The sequence below is a fragment of the Gymnoscopelus braueri genome (assembly GCF_963280865.1).
Source record: "Gymnoscopelus braueri genome assembly, chromosome: 4".
In the NCBI taxonomy this organism is placed as follows: Eukaryota; Metazoa; Chordata; class Actinopteri; order Myctophiformes; family Myctophidae; genus Gymnoscopelus; species Gymnoscopelus braueri.
This window is the reverse complement of record NC_137605.1, coordinates 15,771,910-15,786,909: the sequence shown is the minus strand read 5'-3', so window position 1 is coordinate 15,786,909 and position 15,000 is coordinate 15,771,910. Positions and strand designations below refer to the sequence as shown.

Genomic DNA, 15,000 nt, shown 5'->3' with positions numbered 1-15,000 from the left:
GTTGTGAGCTTGTAGATCGGCTATTTTCAGCATGCAACCAAGTGTAAAATCAACCATTACGACGCCATCAAGGCACCGCCAAAATACATTATAGTCGACTAAATCAACTGTAGATTTAGTCGACTAAAATCTTATGATATTTAGTCGACTAAGATTAGACAAAAACGAAAACATTTCAGATGTACTAAAATATGACTAAAACTGCTGTCAAAATCAACACAATGCATATGCGTGCACACACACACACACGCACACACACATGCGCGCAAAAGTTCCTGTACCACACACTCCAAGTCACCTTCTCTCTCAGCTCCGCTTTGTAACCTTTCCTTCCTTCCTTCCCTCCTCTCCTCAGGTCCTGTCTCCTACCCTCTGTCCTCTGATGTCTTCGAAGATGACATCTCGTCCTGCTCCTCCTCCTCCTCCGCCGAGCATGGCCTCCTCCTCCACCGGTCGCCAGCCTTCTCCTGCTCGCCGGGGCTCCCGGGTGACCAATTACTGAGTGACTTGTCACCCGCGGGCCCGCCCCTCAGCCACAGTCCGAGTCACGCTCAGGTGAAGATGGCAGATTTGGGTTTAAAGGGGACACCCCGAAGGGCATTAACCCATTAATACCTGGAACTGTGTCATTTTTAGATTTGAGCTAAAAAGCATTATTTTACACTTTAGGCTATTCAGAAATAGCAGATCTACAAGCTCATAGCGCGGCACCGAGTGCCGCGCTACGAGCTTGTATATCTGCTATTTTAAAAAAATCGTGAAAATGTGTGCAAATCTTTGAACATAATATATTTTTAAAGCGAACATTTTTAACTAAAATCTTTGCTTCTGGGGGTCCCTGGAACAGAATATTTTGATGGGGGTCCGTGGCCAAATAGATATAATTTTGGGGGTCCTTGACATGAAAAAGATTGAGCACCACTGATATAGAAACATACGTTTTTCAGAAAACTGTTGAGATTTAGGAGACATGTAGAATCGGCTTCAGGTCTCAATGGGTTAAAACCATAACGAGGCAAAGTCAAAAGCCTATGTGTGATAAAAAAAAATACTTTAAAGCAGAGGTCTTCAACGTTTTCAGGCCAAGGACCCCCTAGCTCCCCCAAGGACACCTCTGCCTCTTTGCCAAAAATAGCCGATCTACAAGCTCACAAAGCCTCGCAGCGCGAGGCTTTGTGAGCTTGTAGATCGGCTATTTTTGGCTAAAGTTCTCCTCAGAAAAGGGATGCTATAGGGTTCAAGTGGTTAAGGTAGAATAAAAAATCCTATCACACAAAGATTTGGCGGACCCCCTATAGTAACTCTGAGGACCCTGTTGAAAGTGTTTCAACCAGGGGTGTCACGATTTGCGTGATCCAACGTTTCTATTTGACTTTCGATTTTAAGGTCACGATTCAAATTGATTTTTTATTAAAACAGTTTTTTCTAGCACTGACGGCTATATCATTATTCATTTTGGCTATTGAGTCTTGATTTGCAAAGAAAATCACTTGTTTCTCAATACCTACCTTTATTTGAATAATAACATTTATAAATAACAAATGAGAATCTCGAATAATGAAAAGTTTAACATATTAACAGCCTCGTGGCTTCCCTTGGACGTGCGCATGCATGATTAACAGAACGAAATAACGAGAACCACGATCCTGCTTGTAGTTTCGATTCACTGAATTAATGTCAATTTTGATTCAATTTAGATTCGTATTGAAGCTTCCTTAGTTTCAACTGGCCAGACAAATAGGTTATCAGTATGCAAGTGAGATTGCACTAATCATACATCTGTTCATAAGGTCATTGTTTATTCCCCTAAATAAGTCAGTGTCTCCAAAAATGTATAGTTACTGCATTTGTCTGACTGTACTGAACAGTCAGAATCAATGACATTAAATGCAGAGAGAGGGTGGGTGGGTGACAGTGGCTTATCAGGAGGTAGAGAGACCGTCTGTGTTCCCAGTTCGATTCCTAGCAATTATCCTGGCTTTGTGTCGAATTGCCCTTTCGGAAAAGCTCACACGGACTAAGGCGTGGTTCTCAAAGTGGGGTCTGGGGACCCCCAGGGTTCCTTGAGGGGGTTCCAGCTGGGGGTCCCGAGTCACATGACTGTATAGCTATGATCCAAATGGACCCTTTATGGGTCCATTTGGTTCCATTTGTACTCTGTCGGAGCGAAATTGACACTGAGGATTTTACAGTGTAGATTGGGGTCCCCAGAGATGAAAACAAAAGTATCAACTGGGGTTCTGTGGCCTACATGCGTATCAAACTGGAGGTCGTCCTTGAAAGGAAACAAAGAGAAACACTGTACTAATAAATGACTATCTGTGAAGGGGTCCTGATGAGCATTAGATATCCGGAGCACACTGGCTAGAGAGTAAATGTTAGCAGACAGACAGGTGTATTAATATAGGCTCATGGTGTCACTCTGACATTCTCTCTCTCTCTCTCTTTCTCTCTCTCTCTCTCTCTCTCTCTCTCTCTCTCTTTTCTTTGCTTTGCCTTTCAGTCGGCTTTGGTGTTGCTCCCGGCAACCGAGGGCACCGGCCAGCCAATGAGCATGACGCTGGGCGAAGCGACCTCCACGGCAACGACCGGGAGACCCAACGGAATGTACGTGACCTCCTCCTCGGCCACGCCCCTGCTGCCAAAGGTAACCTAGCGGCTTGTTAGGAGGCGCAGGAGATGGGTTTTCAGCCTGTCTTTTTGAACCACTTTTAACTTGGCGTCCCCCACTTTTGGGCATGTGAAAATAGTGCTGTAAGCCACTCGGGTCAGTCTGTCGGTCAGAAATGTTTATTTATTTTACTGTCTGTCTGTCTACCTACCTACCTACTGTACCCATTAATCCTCCAGATATATATGTTTTTTTTTTATTTAAAAAATATAAATTATCCCCAAAAAAAATTCACCCGGTGCCAATTTTCGAAACGATCCTGTGCGCTACACTCCCCCCACCAGCTTAGCTAGGGAGCCCAGGGCCGAGCTCATAGTATGCACATGTTTAAGAGAGAAAAAATTAAACGGTGCGAAACACAGAACATAGAAACAACGTTGTCATTTGTTTCTTTGAGCGATGATGGACGTGCAACAACACAGCTCATGTTTTTCATTTAAACCCAAAGGTCAGGTCAGTCAGAGATCTGTGACCCCTCTGCATTCATTACTGTCAATGCACACAATTCATGTAGGGGCTCGATCCCAGGGCGCGCACACACACACACACACACACACACACACACACACACACACACACACACACACACACACACACACACACACACACACACACACACACACACACACACACACACACACACACACACACACACACACACACACACACACACACACACACACACACTGTCAGCTACATATCGGTGTGTTGGCTCAGGTCTCGCATTCGCATTTCATATCAGGATAAGACCTTGACATAAATCACGTTGACTCACACAATATGACATGACCTGACATGACGTTTTCTGGTGTATATTACCTTCTGGCGCTGAGAACATACAGTACCGCAGTGGGGTTACATATCAATATTTATTAAGAGTTATTATTGGATGACTTTACACATTTACAGATGAATGCCTATAATAATAGTGCCGTCACGTCACTCACGTGAACCCTAGCATCCCTATTCTGGGAAGAGATTTGGTGCAGAGGGAAGGCCCCCCGGTCAATTAACTTGATTTAATTTGGTTATTCCATTTTTAATATGGTTAATTAACACCTTCTCTCCATTCCTTGGTCCTTTCAGACAGCTCGGCCGCCCAGCCCCTCGGCCTCCAACACCCTGACCTCCTCCCTCGCCTCCACCCGCCTTCCCCGCCCGCGGAAACCGCGGGAGACCAAACCCAAGATGAGGAAACTCAAATACCACCAGTACATTCCTCCTGACCAGAGAGTTGGCTCTGGGACTGCAGGTACGCTACCAAGCCCACATGCTGCTGTATACTGCTCCAACAGCATTCATAAACTATGTGCACTGGCAACTATGGTGATGTTTTAGACAATTAGTTATTGTTAAATAACGGGTGAAAGTATTTTGTTCTCAAAGTCATCAAGACTGGTAATTGTGGTGTGATGGCAATGTCTAACAAATAAATAGGTGATATAGTCTACTTTGGAGATATCCCACAGCTTGGGAGGGAAGTGATACTCTATGATTGGTCAGTGTCGTAGCAACAGGCAAATGTAAACATCAAAATGTAAACACTTGACTGGTATGGACCAACTGTGTCAAAATGTTATTAAAAAATATCTAACAAAAAACACTATTATTTTGGGATAGCAATGTATTATTCTACAAATATCTTTTCATAAAATGTTTGTTATTTTAGTCTTAGTTATTTGTTTTCCTAAAAAAGTTATAAATATCCCATTTAAATAAATCTGTTTCATTGTCGTTTCCTCTAGTGGGAGGGGCCAGTAAGAAGAGCCCCACCTCTGCCCAGCCCATCGACCCCGCCTACTCTCATCTCCTGCAGAAACAGCAGGTGTTCCTGCAGCTGCAAATCCTCCAGAACCAGCAACAACAACAGCAGCAACAACAGCAACAGCAACAACAGCAACAACAACAGCAACAGCAACAACAGCAACAACAGCAACAACAACAACAACAACAACAACAACAACAACAACAACAGCCAACACAGCAGCAGCATCCAGCTAATGCTGTGCCCAGGTATGCAGTCGTTCAGTTCAGTTTGACCTCATTCACGTATGATTGATTGATTGAATAATTTATTAGGCAGAAATGTAAAACAGTTCAATATCATCACAAAATACAGGAAAAAAACACAATATGTACAGAGTCGGAAAAACAATGGGGGGGGGGGGGGGGGGTGAGAGTCAAAGGAAAGGGGGAAGGGTGGTCGTCTAGGGAGAAGTGGTACTACGTCCCCCTTTGGCCTCCTGAAAGGTGAATTTTCAGGGCTGTTTTAAAGGAAGCCAGCGATCTACATTTCCATGTGATAAAACACAGGACAGTGATGAAGCATTGCACTGCTAAAAGGATAAAAACATGAAAAAGAGACAAATTACTTTTTTTTTTTTACAGTGAGATAAAATAAAATGGGCCTACAGAAGCTTAAAGCGCTCTGTATCAGATCTCTGTATTTTTAGATCTCTGTATCAGACGAAAAAGAACAAAGACAAAAGAATTATGCCTCAATTACAGCATATAAATAAAACACAAACAGTCATGACAACGTTTGTTGTTGCTCCCGGGGACGTTATCTGTCGGTCTTTAAAGCATGAGACCATCTTGACCTCTACTCCTCCGATGTAGCGCCGCGGGGAGATGGAGTACAATGATCAGAACCATTAGTTGACACTATAGGCAATATTAATGCAATATTTTGATCCTAAAATGCTCAATTAAGTAAGAGAGGCTACGAGGACAAGAAATGGGCAACAAGAGCTGAGAGGAGGGGTGGCAGGATTTAGTTAACCCATTAAGACCTGAGGCCGATTCTTACTTACTGTATGTCTTCTAAAGCCTAACAGTTTTCTGAAAAACGTATGTTTCTATATCGGTGGTTCTCAAACCTTTTCATGTCAAGGACCCCCCAAAATTATATGTTTTTGGCTGCCGACCCCCATCTCAAAATATGTTGTTCCAGGGACCTTCCAGAAGCAAATATTTGAGTTAAAAATGTTCGCTTGAAAAGAATATAAATATATTAATTTGCACACATTTTCTAGATTTTTCAAAAATAGCAGATCTACAAGCTCATAGCGCGGCACTCGGTGCCGCGCTATGAGCTTGTATATCTGCTATTTTTGTGCTCATCAAGATGACGAGATTTCATTTTCCTTTGCCATCTGCAGCGGAGAAGCCAATCAGATGGTCCGGTTCTCCGGGGCGATGCCCCAGAACCCCCAGCCTGTCGCCGCGAGAACAAGCCACACGCCGGCGGATCAAAGCGCCGCCCCGAAGCCCGAGCTGCTGCCTGCTAACCTCGTCGACCTAACGGTAAGACAGACCGCAGCCGCCTGGAGGTCAAACACCTTATCAGAGCTTTTTTTATACTGTATGTACTGCTGTACTTTTACTATTTTCTCCGCTTATCTTGAGGATAGGCTGATTCCTATCCAACACGTGCCTGTTGGCTACTTACTCATAATATGAGTAAGTGATAAAGGGCTATGTGAATAAATATGTTTTATTTGTGCAGCCTTTTATCACCGTTACAGTCTCAAAGGGTTTGCAGGTCCACACAGGAAATAAACAACACTCCCGGTCCTTAGTTAGCACAGAGTTCCCATCCCATCATGCGCTATTGTGAACTAAAGTACATCTAAATGTCACCAGCATGTAGAGCTGTAAAGACTAACTCAGACCGCTGCGATTCATCTCCGTAACGTTCTAATCAGGCCCCCAGAGTTGCTGAGAAACATTGAAGCTGCCACCCCAGTGGCCAAAGCTGGAACTGCAGTCGGGGAGAAATACATTTGCACGAGCAAAAAAATATATAAATATATATAATATAATATAAATATATAAACATATTATACATAAATACATATGCATTTACATATAAATATGCATCTCGATTGTATTTAATAAATATCTCGCGTTCATGGCTCGACACACGGTATCGTTCATGGAGGTAGTTTGTGACGTAGGACGCAAAAAGGACTAGTGCGCCTGCTCATAACTCTATGGCTGCTCGAAACGACCCAATATCGACCCAACATTTCTACTTCCGGCAGACTTCCGGGTCCTTCAAAACGCCACTGAGCACTTTCATTGAAATGAATAGCTGGTCGGGGCGAGGCAATCCGCCCTCTAGTTATATTATACCTCTATGGTTCTAATGCTTAATTTATTGATCCGTCATTCAACAGTATTATGTAAATCGGGGCTTAAAAGCTGTTTCGTCTCGTCGCAAAAGTCTTTGGTCTGAACTAGGCTTTAACCACTTAAACCCTACGTATGGTTGACCGGAGTCCTTCAGGACTCTATACTAGGATCTTTTCTGTTTTTCTGTTATTGTGGGAAAAGCTTTAGCTGAAAATGTCCGATCGACAAGCTCGCAACGCGTTGCGAGCTTGTCGATCTGGTTTAAGTGGTCAACAGCCATGTGAAAAGGAAAAACTGCTCTTGGCAGAAATGTGAATGTTAACCTCACTTGACCCCCTGCCCCTTCCACTGTCACCCCTTCCTCCCCCACACCTCTCACCCCCCTCTGTCCGCCGTCCATTTCTCCCCCCTCCCCCCCCCCCCCCCTCAGGTGTCAGAGTTACGTCAGCAGCTGAGGAAGCGCGGTCTGCCCGTCTCCGGCACCAAGCCGGCCCTGCTGCAGCGTCTTCGGCCCTTCCAGCTGCCCCACACCTGCCTGACCCCCACCCCCCTGTGCCAGCTGGAGCCCCTCCTCCCCTCACCGGCCCACAAACTGGCCCCCGCCCCCACCCCCGCGCCGTCATCTCTGCCGCCGCCCCCCAGTCACAGTCCCGGCAGCTCGGCCTCTAGTTCCGGACCCGATTCGCCCGTGTCCAGCCCGAGCCAACGCGTCTACATCCAGGTTATTATTATAGTTTTGCTTTTTTTCATTAGTTTTTTTGGTAGCGCTTTACAATAATGACCCGTTATAAAGCATTTATAAACGTTTATAAGTGGTTTGTAGACTATTAACAAATCATTAACAACCTGTTTGTTGACATTTCCGAATGTCAGCAAACAGGTTGTTAATGATTTGTTAACTCTTACCCTGCCAGAGTTTTTTTAGAGCAGTCTGTAGCCTCTGCCAGGGTTTTGAACGATTTTGTCGGAATTGTTATCTCCTTATTCGTTTTGAATATCGAAAAATGTTCAATACAAAATAATTAGAAAATCTTTTTAGATTTTCTTTTTTTTTGAAAAAAGTTTTTTTTTTCTTTCTTTTTTTCTGGACGTTTATAAACGTCTTTGGCAGGCAACAGCTAATTTCTCAAAGACGTTTATAAACGTCTTTGGCAGTTATTGTCTACAAACTGCTTATAAACGTCTATAAATGCTTTATAACGGGTCATTATTGTAAAGTGTATACCGTTCTTTTAATTAGTTTTAGTTTTTTGTTGTGATATAGTCTAGTCTGGCTAGGATTCAGTAAGCTCAGACATTTTTTAACAATAGCAGATCCATAAGCCTTCAACACTGTGGGCTTAATTAATATTTTCACTATTTTTGAAGATTTTTGTTACCTATAATAACCCCTGGTCTACGTTCAGCCCTGCGGAATTCCCAACGGAGTTCTCAATGGCGGTGTTCCAGGCGGCCTCCCGCACGGCATGCTCGCCGGCTTCTCCAACGCGGTTTCGATGACCGTGACGGGCGAACAGTGCGGTCTGGCGAACGCCGCCGTCTTCCTGGCGCCTCCCGCCGGCACCCCCTCGGGCACCCCCAGCCCCAGCCTACCCCTCTCCTCCTCCTCCTCCCCTTGCTCCGCCTCCTCGCCCCTGCAGCAGTGTGGCGCCCCCTGGAGAACGGAACACGAGCAGCAGATGGAGCTGAGCTTAGAGGAGGCGATGAGGGAGAGGAGGAGGAACCGACCCCGGGACCGCACTTTCAGCACAGCGACAGAGGTGAGGACAAATCCATGATCCACATCCCTCTCAAAACTTTTCATTTCAAGGACCCCCCCCATAACCCTGAGAGTGTACAAATGGAACCAATAACTGGTTAAGTGTCTTGCTCTTGGGACACTTTAACACATAGACCGGGGCCGGACTCTCTCTTTTCCCGGTGTTTCGCCCAGATGGACGTGGTTTAGAGGTTAGGTTTAGGCATAGTTCCTGTGAGGTTAGGGTTAAGGTTAGGGTTAGGGTTAAGGTTAGGATTAGGCATAGTTTCTGTGAGGTTAGGGTTAGGGTTAAGGTTAGGTCTAGGCATAGTGTTTGTGAGGTTAAGGTTAGGGTTAAGGTCAGGTCTAGGCATAGTATTTATGAGGTTAAGGTTAGGGTTAAGGTCAGGTCTAGGCATAGTATTTATGAGGTTATGGTTAGGGTTAAGGTTGGGTTTAGGCATAGTGTTTGTGAGGTTAGGGTTAAGGTTAGGTTTAGGCATAGTGTTTGTGAGGTTAGGGTTAAGGTTGGGTTTAGGCATAGTGTTTGTGAGGTTAGGGTTAAGGTTAGGTTTAGGCATAGTGTTTGTGAGGTTAGGGTTAAGGTTGGGTTTAGGCATAGTGTTTGTGAGGTTAGGGTTAAGGTTGGGTTTAGGCATAGTGTTTGTGAGGTTAGGGTTAAGGTTGGGTTTAGGCATAGTGTTTGTGAGGTTAGGGTTAAGGTTAGGTTTAGGCATAGTGTTTGTGAGGTTAGGGTTAAGGTTAGGTTTAGGCATAGTGTTTGTGAGGTTAGGGTTAAGGTTAGGTTTAGGCATAGTGTTTGTGAGGTTAGGGTTAAGGTTAGGTTTAGGCATAGTGTGTTTGTGAGGTTAGGGTTAAGGTTAGGTTTAGGCATAGTGTTTGTGAGGTTAGGGTTAAGGTTAGGTTTAGGCATAGTGTTTGTGAGGTTAGGGTTAAGGTTGGGTTTAGGCATAGTGTTTGTGAGGTTAGGGTTAAGGTTGGGTTTAGGCATAGTGTTTGTGAGGTTAGGGTTAAGGTTAGGTTTAGGCATAGTGTTTGTGAGGTTAGGGTTAAGGTTAGGTTTAGGCATAGTGTTTGTGAGGTTAGGGTTAAGGTTGGGTTTAGGCATAGTGTTTGTGAGGTTAGGGTTAAGGTTGGGTTTAGGCATAGTGTTTGTGAGGTTAGGGTTAAGGTTAGGTTTAGGCATAGTGTTTGTGAGGTTAGGGTTAAGGTTAGGTTTAGGCATAGTGTTTGTGAGGTTAGGGTTAAGGTTGGGTTTAGGCATAGTGTTTGTGAGGTTAGGGTTAAGGTTGGGTTTAGGCATAGTGTTTGTGAGGTTAGGGTTAAGGTTAGGTTTAGGCATAGTGTTTGTGAGGTTAGGGTTAAGGTTGGGTTTAGGCATAGTGTTTGTGAGGTTAGGGTTAAGGTTAGGGTTAGGCATAGTGTTTGTGAGGTTAGGGTCAGGTTTAGGCATAGTGTTTGTGAGGTTAGGATTAGGGTTTAGGTTAGTTTTAGGCATAGTGTTTGTGAGGTTAGGGTTAAGGTTAGGTTTAGGCATAGTGTTTGTGAAGTTAAAGGTAGGGTTTAGGCGCCACCTGGGCGACACACCAAAAAAAGAGGGAGTCCCAGACCGGGGCCAGAGGTGAACCGGTGAACTTGTGATTACCAGACGAACTCTCTACCCACTAAGCCACGAACGCCCCAAACACAAACAATATTACTAACCAGGAGGTCTATCCTACACCCATGAGGCACAGGGACATCAGGAGGTGATGGTCATATATGAGTCAACTGGTCATATGAGGAAGGCCGATATGAAGCATTAGCAGTCATACTGTATGTTTTGTCTTTGCAGTCGTGTGTTGGAGCCCTCCATCCGTTCCTGCAACAGGATCCAGGTCGAGTCAGAGTGAAGATAGAGCCAGTCGACGAACAGACAGAAGTCCTCTTTACCCAGGTAAAAACCCTGACATTACCAACCCACAAATACTTGGAAAACACTAACATTTTCATGTTAATATAACGTCGATAAAAAAAAAGAAGAAGAAATGGTATGTTTCCTAACCCCACCAGACCCCACCAGAGCCCTCTCTGTGGTGTGTTTGCTTCTCTGACCTTTCATTTCCTTCTAGTCTGTCTCAATAAAAAGAAATTCAGAAATGTGTCTCTCTATATAAAGACGTTTACAGACCCAGACCCAGACCGCTGCTCTCCTTGAAGAAAGCCAACAAAATAAAGTCACTTAGCTAACGGCATTCATTTGAGTGTGCACCGCAGTGCCCTGAATGGGTACTGAACAGGGTACTATACTTACAATATATAGTACCAAACTAAAAGTACTCCAATTTTGTCAAGCGTTTTTTGAAAATAGCATATATATCTACAAGCTAATAATGCACCACGATGCAACGCGTTGTGAGCTTGTAGACGGGCTAATTTCCTAATATACAAAGTATAAAATAGGGTAATGTGTGTTTTGTAATAATTCTCTCAGTCTACAAAGTAACTAGCAACTAAAGTTTTCAAATAATTGTAGGAGATAGTGGTGGTGGAGTAGAAGTATCAAGTATCAAAACATTTGAATACTCAAAAATAAAGTAAAAATACTACTAAATGCATAGTTAGTTACTTTTCACCACCACTGCCTGAATGTGCCACAGTTGCACAGGCATGTGGCCTTACAATGAAGTAAAAATGCTATGGTTTGCCGAACAGCATCCTCTTAGGAAAACACACACACATTAACACCTGTGCCTAATTAGTTTAAGCATATAAATAGGACCCAGTTAAAGGGTAACTGAACGGGACGTACAGTAAATGTAAGAAAGTTGTTTGACCTCACAAAAGAGAAATATACCAAGGGGAGACTGCTCAGTCTCTGAGGAGAGCAAAACTATTAACACACACACACACACACGCACACACACACACACGCAGGCATGCACACACACGTACAGTACTGTTAGATTAGCCTAATCACATAACAAGGTCTTATTAAAGGGTCTGATTGCCCTACATGTACAGCACGACCACATGACCTTACAGCAGCAGAAATGGTCAAACTTTTTCATTTCAAGGACCCCCAGTTTGATATACATTAGGCCACGAATCACCATTTGATTATTATATATACAGTACGAAGACATATATTTATTTGTATTTATTATCTCTGGGACCCCAATCCACACTGAAAAATCCTCAGTGTTAATTTCACTGAGTTACGGATCTGTTAGGGTCCATCCGTGGTCTCCGGAACCCGATGTTGAGAAACAGTGTCTTACAGTAGTACCTTACCTTCATTGTGACCCGTCAACTGTGTTCCAATCAGGTGTTCTGCTGCCAGCCGTGCGATCCCATTGGCCAGGACTTTGAGCTGCCGGTTCAGATTACAGCCAGCCCGGTTCAGACTCCTCCCACTCCCAGTGTTCGCAGCTTGGAGGAGGAGCTACAGGAGGCCATCCAGAAAGCACAGGTAAAGTGTCAATTCACACTTCACCGTACAGTAGTTGGTTGCTACGGTAGGACATTGGTTCTCAAAGTGGGGTCCGGGGACCCTCAGGGGTACTTGAGGGGGTTCCAGGGGGTCCCCAGCTAAATGATGGATAGGAACCAAATGGACCCTTATGGGTCTGTAACTCTGAGATTGTACAAATGGAACCAAATGGACCCTAACGGGTCCATTTGGTTCCATTTGTACACTCGGAGTTAAATTAACGTTGATTTTACAATATGAATTGGGGTCCCAGAGATAGAAATGCCATTAAATGGGGATCCGTAGCCTAATGCACGTCAAACTGGGGGTCCTTGAAATTAGAATATTTGAGAATCACTGCTAGAGCCGTAAAAATCTTCTCTTAGCTTATCTTTTCAAATGGGGGTCCGCGGGCTAATCAGTGTCAATTTGGGGGTCCTTGACCTGAAAACGTTTCAGAACGACTGCGGTAGGAGATGTGGGAAACCCATGTCAACATCCTGTCAGCAGTTCATAGCAAAATGTTCAACAACATCTAGGCCTATGCCTGTTGGGAACTACGGGTTATGCAATACCTGTAATGGGTACTTTGTGAAGTTCCCATTATCGTAGTACTTGGCGGCCGGTAAGGCTGAACGATTAATCGTTTTCAAACCGAAATCGCGATTTGAAACCACGCGATTAGCTAATCGCAAAGGCCGCGATTTTTTTATTTTTTATTTTATCATAATAAATCATTTTAATATTCATATTAATCCCAGAGCACCCGCGGGACTTGTCTCCTTCTCTCCAGAGTGGCTGCCTGCCTCTCTCTACAGGGAGCGAGAGGGCAGCGAGCCCCCCCTCTCTCTCTCTCTCTCTCTCTCTCTCTCTCCCTCATTAGAGTTAGGTCTCCGTCGGCTACGAGTATTTAAAGTTTGTCGAACGGCCGTGTTAAGCAAATCCCTGATGCCGCACGTAGCGGTAAAACATTATTTTCGGTGCGACACAAGTAGTGTAGTAGTAGTGTTGCTCCTATCTATGGAATTGTTTCTGTAAGACACTTGAGCGTGGCCAGAGCGCTCCCCCTCCCCCTCTCTCCCCCCCCACACACACACACAGAACCTGCGACGCGGCGAAAACAGCTAATCTACAAGCTCACATAATACTGAAGACACGGGCACGCAACTAGTTATAAATCACTGGGTTGCAAAATCACGTTTGGAATCTAGAGTGAAGTGATACGTTTGTGAGAAAGTGGAGTTGATGACGAGCACGGCTGCTTGCATCCCACCCGCGATATAAAATAAAAACACCCGCTGACTTGTCACATGTGCTGCAGTTCCCTACTTGTCTCTAACTGACGTGTGAAAATACAAGAAGCTTGTAAAGCCTTCCTTATGTCAGTATCAGTTCAAAACAGCAGCGCAAGCCCAGTACCTCCGTTTGTTTATTGAACGGTCAAAGCTTAACAAGTGTCAAGTCAGACGAACGTAAACCCTTGACTTCTGGTCGATGGACTTCAAAATAAGAGCGTTTTGTCAAGTAATGGAAAAGTAAGTGTCTTCTGGTCTGTGGAATGTAAAATAAGAGCACTGCTGGCCTATAATGTGCTGTTTTCACTACAAATATAAAATGACAAGTGTTAAAGGTAGGGTAAGTGATTTTCTTTTGTTAAAATAAGTGTTAAATAGCTTTATATTCTGATAGTACTCATTGCTATAGAGTGTTTGTTCAGTAACATGAGTCTCCATGTCTCTCCAGCTCTTTATTAAACAGAAAATGCCTTTTCAGGTCAGGATATCAGGACAGAGAACTCAGGATACAGATTAAACAATTGAAATTGGAAGTGATGACACAAAGAAATGAGCATGTAAAATTGGAACTGGAACACTATAAAAATGAAGCTGATAGATGGGTACTCTCCTGATTGGCTGAAATGGTCTAACTATCAGAATATGGAGCTTTAACCCATAACAAAAGCCTTTTTGTTTTAACCAAAAAATATCACTTACCCTACCTTTAACCCATAGTCATATTCATAGCTATTTAGATATTTGGCATAAATATTGAGGTATGACTTTTTTCTCGTGCAGCCCCATAATTCGGAAGTAGAAAGTAAAAAATTGAACAGTAATTCAAATTTAACCTATCATTTTATAAAGGACAATTTACTTTTCAGGCAAGTGGGCAAGACCTGTGGGCAAGTAGACAATTACCTGTACTTGCCCGACAGGCAAGTGCCTCTGAGACCTTAGTGTCAACCCCTGTCAGTAAATATGCTTATTTAGCCATAAGTGAAATACCTACTTATTTCACTGCTGTGAATTGTTTACACAAAAAGGTAATTATTTGTTTAATTTTATTTTTATTTATTGAACTTCATTTCAGAAAAAGCTTCTCTTCTTGAGCCATAAGTTAATGACTTAACAAGTTCAATGTTGGGTTGTTTACAAAAATAAGCTATTTCTATTCCAGCTAAATGTTTAAATATATACATGGGGAAAAAAAGTACTTGGAAGATACATGTTGGAAGCAATGAAGCAATTCATATCTTTTAGTTCTCATCCTTATTTATTAGAATCTAGAACAGTAAATAAATGGTATGCCATTTGGTAATGTTCCATTACTTCAAATTACTTTTTAAACGTACACAGTGAATACTAAACTGAAGCTTGACTTAAAAAAAAATTAAAGTTTTTTTTTAATTTTTTTTATAAAATTTAAAAATCGCAAACAAATCGCAATCGCAATATCAGTCAGAAAAATCGCAATTAGATTTTTCCCCAAAATCGTTCAGCCCTAGCGGCCGGTCTATGATGTCAGTACTATGACAAATAGGAATAGGAAAATCAAATGAGCAAAAGCTAAAACAAATAAGTGTATTGAATAAACAAGATCCAATAAGACAAGAGCTCGTACAACTAATTGACAACAAGTAGGCAAGGCAAAGAGGAAGGGTAGTGTTTCCTGAAGAGGTGGGTTTTCAGCCTGCGGCGAAAG

At 43.3% G+C, this 15,000-nt stretch overlaps 1 protein-coding gene across 1 annotated transcript in view; it reads left to right on the top strand.

Moving 5' to 3' along the window:
- LOC308084158 (uncharacterized protein) overlaps positions 1-15,000 on the top strand; it is a 33,330-nt gene that overhangs the window by 16,183 nt on the left and 2,147 nt on the right. Inside the window, exons 7-15 of the mRNA XM_080426691.1 lie at positions 356-555; positions 2,504-2,647; positions 3,758-3,923; positions 4,417-4,684; positions 5,833-5,977; positions 7,239-7,529; positions 8,215-8,568; positions 10,402-10,503; positions 11,875-12,018. Coding sequence (XP_080282817.1) covers positions 356-555; positions 2,504-2,647; positions 3,758-3,923; positions 4,417-4,684; positions 5,833-5,977; positions 7,239-7,529; positions 8,215-8,568; positions 10,402-10,503; positions 11,875-12,018 — 1,814 coding nt within the window. The remainder of the gene's footprint in view (positions 1-355; positions 556-2,503; positions 2,648-3,757; positions 3,924-4,416; positions 4,685-5,832; positions 5,978-7,238; positions 7,530-8,214; positions 8,569-10,401; positions 10,504-11,874; positions 12,019-15,000) is intronic.